The following is a 5,548-nucleotide window of genomic DNA, read 5'->3' on the forward strand; positions in this document are numbered from 1 at the left end:
CGTCGAGCTGGATTCAACGGAATGCCAGCCCTCGCGGGCCAAGGCGTTTGCGACAGCGAAGAAAAAACTTAGCACGAATTTCGTTGTCATGCCGCCCTCGCCTCCGCCTAATGTGCATGAGTTGGAGTGAAAAAAAAAAAAAAAGGAGTTGGGTGGCTGGTTGCTCCTTAGAATAATACATAAATGTTATTTGTCGAGCTTTTTTTTTGTCGTCCCCCCCCCTCCGGACATGCGCAGCTGTGATATATATATCTACCTGTTTTTTTTTTTTTTTTTTTTCTTCTCTTCTCTTCTCTTTTTTCTCCTTCAGTTCCCCTTGTGTTTTACGGAACACTTCAATTATCACCCAATCATCTCCTTCTTATCTTGCTTGATCTCTCCTCTCCAACTTGCTCTTTTCCTTCGAGTAAACCATCTCACGACAAAATATTATCATCACTGGTCGTAATTTCATAAATGCAAGCTTCCCTTTTTTTTTCTTTTTTTCTTTTCTTTTTTCAACAATCGAAAATCTAGCTATGATGGGTCTTTTTTTTTTTTTTTTTTTTTCTTGTTCTGTATTGAGGATGGTTTTGAAGCAAAAAGGTATTTATTTACATATACATGAAAATGCAAGTTTTGTTCGAAAGAGGGGGGAAACAAGAAAGAGGGCAAATGGAGAGAAAATTGGAAAGAAAAAAGGAAGCCAAAAAACTTTAAATAAAAATAAATTAAATAAATTAAATAAATAAATGAATAAATAAATGAAAAAAAAAAAAAAAGAAGAGAGAGAGAGAGAAGAAGAAGATCTTCAAATTTATCCGCGGCACAGTCAATGTCTGGGTGTAAATATAATAAACAATGGAAGTAACTAAAAAATCCTTGTTATATGACGCGAAAATAAGGGATATCAAAGATTTAACTAACTAGATACTTGGTTGCAAGCCAAATCACAAATTGGAAAATGCAAATACAAATTATATATTTCAGAAGACACATTGTGAAATTGAATGGAACCTTTTTTTTGTCCTGTAGATGTAGATGGAGAGAAGGGAGGACTAAAAGGCTGTTGTTAGTTGAGTCTTGTCTAGCTATGCGAAGCAATGTATATATATATATATATATATATATATATATGCAACTGGGTTTTTTTTTTTTTTTTTTTTTTTTTGAATCAGTTGTGTGTCTTGTGTCATGATTTGAATTAAATTCTTCTTTCCCATGTGGGGTGTGGAGGTTATTATATATATTGGGTTTTTGTGACCCAAACATAAAGATGGGATGGTATGTTAACGATGTTCAGTTTCACTCTCGGGGACTATGTACAAGTTATCATTCATGTGGTGCATTGATTTGGGGATAGGATAGCATGTAGAGTGTTTTTGACACCGGGTGTTTATTTGATGTTCAAACCTACTCTTCTATCCCCATTCCTCTGTGCTTGGTTTTCTTTTTACTTCTCCTTTTTTTTCTCCTTTTCTCTTTTGTTGAAGGGATGGGATTGGTTCGTCCTTGCTCATACACTTCCATTTCATTCCTATTCAAACACAAGAAAGCTGAATGGTTCAGGAAAAAACGCGGCGACTCTGTGCCATCAATTAACTTGCCACCCAACATCCTCAAACCACCAAAAATCAACACCCCCCCAACCCCCCCCCCCTTTCCAAATGCACACCGTCTCACAAATCCCCCCAATACCTCCAAAACCCCATCACGCACCTCTCCCACAGAGTCCCCGCCTCCCATCGACGCATTCCCATCCGCATACACACATCAACACCAACCCCCTTCCCCCACCCACCCCCCTCCCCCTCAACCCCACCCTCAATCTCAATCTCATCTCCATCCACCTCCTCCACCTCATCCCGCTCCCACTCGCTATCCACCTCCTCAGCAACGACGATGAGATCCCCATCCGCTTCCTCGTCACACTCTTCCTCACATCCATATTCACATTCGCCCTCATCATCAAGCTCACCATCGTTTCCATCTCCAAGTTCCCAGCACCCATCCTCATCCCTATCCCCATCCCTATCCCACGCCTCAAAGACCCGGTCTACCCGCTTATACAGCGCCGACGCAAGGAGGGGTGCAAGTGGTGCAACATCCCACGCATCGACGGCTGAGCGCTCGCCGTTCGAGAGACGAATGGTGACGCGCGCGGGCATTATGCGGTTAAAGGGCGGCGTCGCGAAGTGGTGGGGCCGGGCGTGTTGGAAGTCGGTTGGGTTGAAGATTACGAGGGCCGTGGCGGTGGTGAGGCGCGTGGGGGTTGGGGGGATGGGGCTTCTGCTGCTGCTGCTGCTGCTGCTGCTGGTGGTGGTGGCGGACGAGGAAGAGCTCTGGAGGGCCATGAGGTACTGCGTTTCTGGGACTGCTGCTGGCTTTGAAGGAGGACATATGTAGTAGAGGGTCTGGCCGTGCAGGGTTGCCAGGGTTATGTCCTGAGCCATGTCCAGAGTTGGGTAAGCAGGTAGGATGTATTTCAACATGCTGGGTATCATGACAGGTCCGATGAAGAATATCGGTGGGTTATTTTGGAGGCTCTGGGAGAGCTCTTTTGGAGTGAAATTGTTGGTTGGGACGCGGAGGTAGGAGGCGAGATACGGGGTGGTGTGTGGTGGGGATATCGGGCATAGGCGATCAGGGATATCGTGGTCCGCAGTGGCATCATCCTTCTTTTCTTTCTCCAGAAGTGCCATGGGTTTCTTGTGAGAAGCTGATTCATAAAAGAGAAACGACAGTTGAATATAGGAAGTTCACTTCAACTTCCCTCTAAAAGTATTTCGCGGGTTGGTAGCATGTTTATATACAAATACATATATATACCTGAGCAAATAGAGAAAAGTAATGCGTGTGAAGGAAGCAATAAGAAAAGAAATTATAGAGAATCCGGAGATGATAGAACGTCCTTCATCATCGAAGCGTAGCCCATTCTCTTCTTCGAGTCTTTCTTTCCTTTACTTTTTCCTTCTAGCTCAACCGAGCCTCTCCACTCCAGTTGATACGAAGCAAGCAATATATGGCACATCACGGAAATGCTATACATTTCAAAGAAATGAGACAGGATGTGTCCCCGGCGCAAAAGCTTGGGTCGGTTGGAACAAGAGTGATTGAATGACTCTCAGCTTGAGCCGTCTAAACGGGTTCTTCTTCCGTCATCTTCAAGGCAGAGTAAGATTGAAATCCCGAAGCAAAAATATCGCATCCACGAGAGACGATGCGATGAGGGGCGGCTATGCAGAAATCATATATGGGAGTGTTGTATGTTCAAGGGATCTACCCCCTCTCCTGGGTAAGAAGATGGCGGAGATGGAATCCAATCTCCAGAGACGCATGAACTCATCATGTCCGACACGCAGACATCGGCTAAAGGACTCATGAGGATGGTTTAGAATCAAAAACCTGTGTGTCCAAATGAGTCCATATCAAAAATATACGTTGCATCAATCTTTGGATATACTCCTGTGAGACGGAGTAGAGGGATTGCTCAAAGCAGGCGCAAACATTAGAGCCAACAAAGCGTTAGTGAACATTTCACATGTGCGTACACCGGTTTGATAGGAAACTTAGACATTCCCGCGTATCAGCTTGTCCTGCATTGCCAATGTCTTGATGTCCGTATGTCAGATATCAATGCCGGCCAGGCTTCCACGATGTCGTGTGCTGATTTGTAATTATCCACGTGACTTCCATGTTGGCTCTAGCGTCTTCCACCCGCTTCCACCCCCAATGACGGCCTCTGATTGGCTGGACCCTACTTTTCCTGGAGGCAGCCTTGAACTGTTCGCCCATGACTAAGCCGACCAACAGCTCTCCAGGACACAGTTGTTTTTCTGTTTTCTGTGCTCTCTGTTCATCTGTTGTTGTAGCTTCATTCCTTCCTTCACTTAATACTCCACAGGAAAAGTAGACCATCGTATGTGTTGTTGTGTTTGCGTTTGACGTGGTTTTCCCGGCGACATCTTTCTTCCGAGTTTCCTCATAGCTCTAGCTGAACCTCATCTCATCATCTCGCTCAAAACCATCTTTCTCCGTCTCCGACACCAATACCACAATCTCAACAACAACCACCTACTTCTTCTCCCTTATCGCCTAATCATTCTATCTTCTAATTTCCTTGTCGGAAACTTTCACTTTCATCCGTCTGTTTTCCCTCGTGCCATTCCAACATGTCTGCAGAACCTGATCACGCTAAGCACAAGGTCAACTTGACGTGAGTACCTGGGCTACGTCTCTGTCTACTACTACGTCCTCTATGAGTACGATAAATGCTAATGTTCTCTTCCAGCGACCCCTCGGGTGCAGAAAAACATGAGGTTAGCCTTTTCTCGAGCTGTTGCTACTTTCTGATTGTTAGTGGCGCTAACCGTCTCCCCTCCAGGAGCTTGACACATCCACAGCCATTCTAAAAAAGAAGAAAAAGCCAAACACCTTACTGTGAGTGTCTTTAGAATAAGCCATCAGAAAAAAAGAAAGTCACGCTGATTTGTTGTGGCCTGCAGTGTTACTGATGCTGTTAACGATGACAACTCAATCATTGCGCTTTCCAACAACACCATGGAAACACTCCAGCTGTTCCGTGGTGACACCGTCCTGGTCAAGGGGAAAATGCGAAGAGATACTGTTCTGATTGTCTTGGCTGATGATGACCTGGATGATGGGAGCGCTCGTGTAAACCGTGTCGTTAGGCATAACTTGCGGGTTAAACATGGCGACGTCATCACCGTCCACCCATGCCCGGATATCAAATACGTATGTTCAATCCCACCAACAGGCGTTCTTCCTGAACGCGAAACTAATGATACCAATATAACAGGCCAAGCGAATCGCTGTCTTGCCTATTGCGGATACCGTGGAGGGTCTAACCGGCTCTCTCTTTGACGTTTTCCTTGCCCCATATTTCCGCGAAGCCTACCGACCTGTTCGACAAGGTGACCTTTTCACTGTAAGAGCTAGTATGCGTCAGGTAGAGTTCAAGGTCGTCGAAGTGGATCCCCCAGAATACGGCATTGTGGCTCAAGACACAGTTATCCACTGCGAAGGTGAACCCATCCAGCGTGAGGACGAGGAGGGTAACCTGAACGATGTTGGGTATGACGACATTGGAGGCTGCCGAAAACAAATGGCTCAGATCCGTGAGTTGGTTGAGCTACCTCTTCGCCACCCTCAACTCTTCAAATCTATCGGAATCAAACCACCCCGTGGTATTCTCATGTTTGGCCCCCCCGGTACTGGAAAAACCCTGATGGCTCGTGCTGTTGCCAATGAAACTGGTGCTTTCTTCTTCCTCATCAACGGTCCTGAAATCATGTCAAAAATGGCAGGTGAATCAGAATCGAACCTGCGAAAAGCATTCGAAGAAGCAGAGAAGAACTCTCCCGCCATTATCTTCATTGATGAAATTGATTCCATTGCTCCCAACCGTGACAAGACCAACGGAGAGGTCGAGCGTCTTGTTGTCTCCCAGCTTCTCACATTAAAGGATGGCATGAAGGCGCGCTTTAATGCCCTGGTCATGGCTGCACCACCGCCCATTTCGTGGATCCGGCTACGTCGTTCGGTGATC

At 45.7% G+C, this 5,548-nt stretch overlaps 3 protein-coding genes across 3 annotated transcripts in view; 2 read left to right on the top strand and 1 right to left on the bottom strand.

The window, feature by feature from the left end:
• HCBG_01525 (uncharacterized protein) overlaps positions 1-144 on the top strand; it is a gene marked incomplete at both ends in the record, with an annotated part of 1,227 nt that extends 1,083 nt beyond the window's left edge. The window contains one exon of the mRNA XM_045428575.1: positions 29-144. Coding sequence (XP_045290361.1) covers positions 29-130 — 102 coding nt within the window. The remainder of the gene's footprint in view (positions 1-28) is intronic.
• Positions 145-1,516: 1,372 nt separating this feature from the next.
• On the bottom strand, positions 1,517-2,681 carry HCBG_01526 (uncharacterized protein; the record flags this gene model as incomplete). The annotated part of the gene is made up of 2 exons (XM_045428576.1): positions 1,517-1,565; positions 1,699-2,681. The coding sequence occupies 2 exons, from the start codon at positions 2,679-2,681 to the stop codon at positions 1,517-1,519; spliced, it is 1,032 nt and encodes a 343-aa protein (XP_045290362.1).
• A 1,163-nt stretch (positions 2,682-3,844) lies between these two features.
• Positions 3,845-5,548, top strand: part of HCBG_01527 (cell division control protein) — a gene marked incomplete at both ends in the record, with an annotated part of 3,211 nt that continues 1,507 nt past the window's right edge. Inside the window, 5 exons of the mRNA XM_045428577.1 lie at positions 3,845-4,195; positions 4,271-4,298; positions 4,364-4,419; positions 4,485-4,734; positions 4,799-5,542. Of these exons, the coding sequence (XP_045290363.1) occupies positions 4,152-4,195; positions 4,271-4,298; positions 4,364-4,419; positions 4,485-4,734; positions 4,799-5,542 (1,122 nt within the window). The remainder of the gene's footprint in view (positions 4,196-4,270; positions 4,299-4,363; positions 4,420-4,484; positions 4,735-4,798; positions 5,543-5,548) is intronic.

The sequence above is a fragment of the Histoplasma capsulatum genome, assembly GCF_000150115.1.
Source record: "Histoplasma capsulatum G186AR genomic scaffold supercont2.2, whole genome shotgun sequence".
NCBI lineage: Eukaryota > Fungi > Ascomycota > Eurotiomycetes > Onygenales > Ajellomycetaceae > Histoplasma > Histoplasma capsulatum.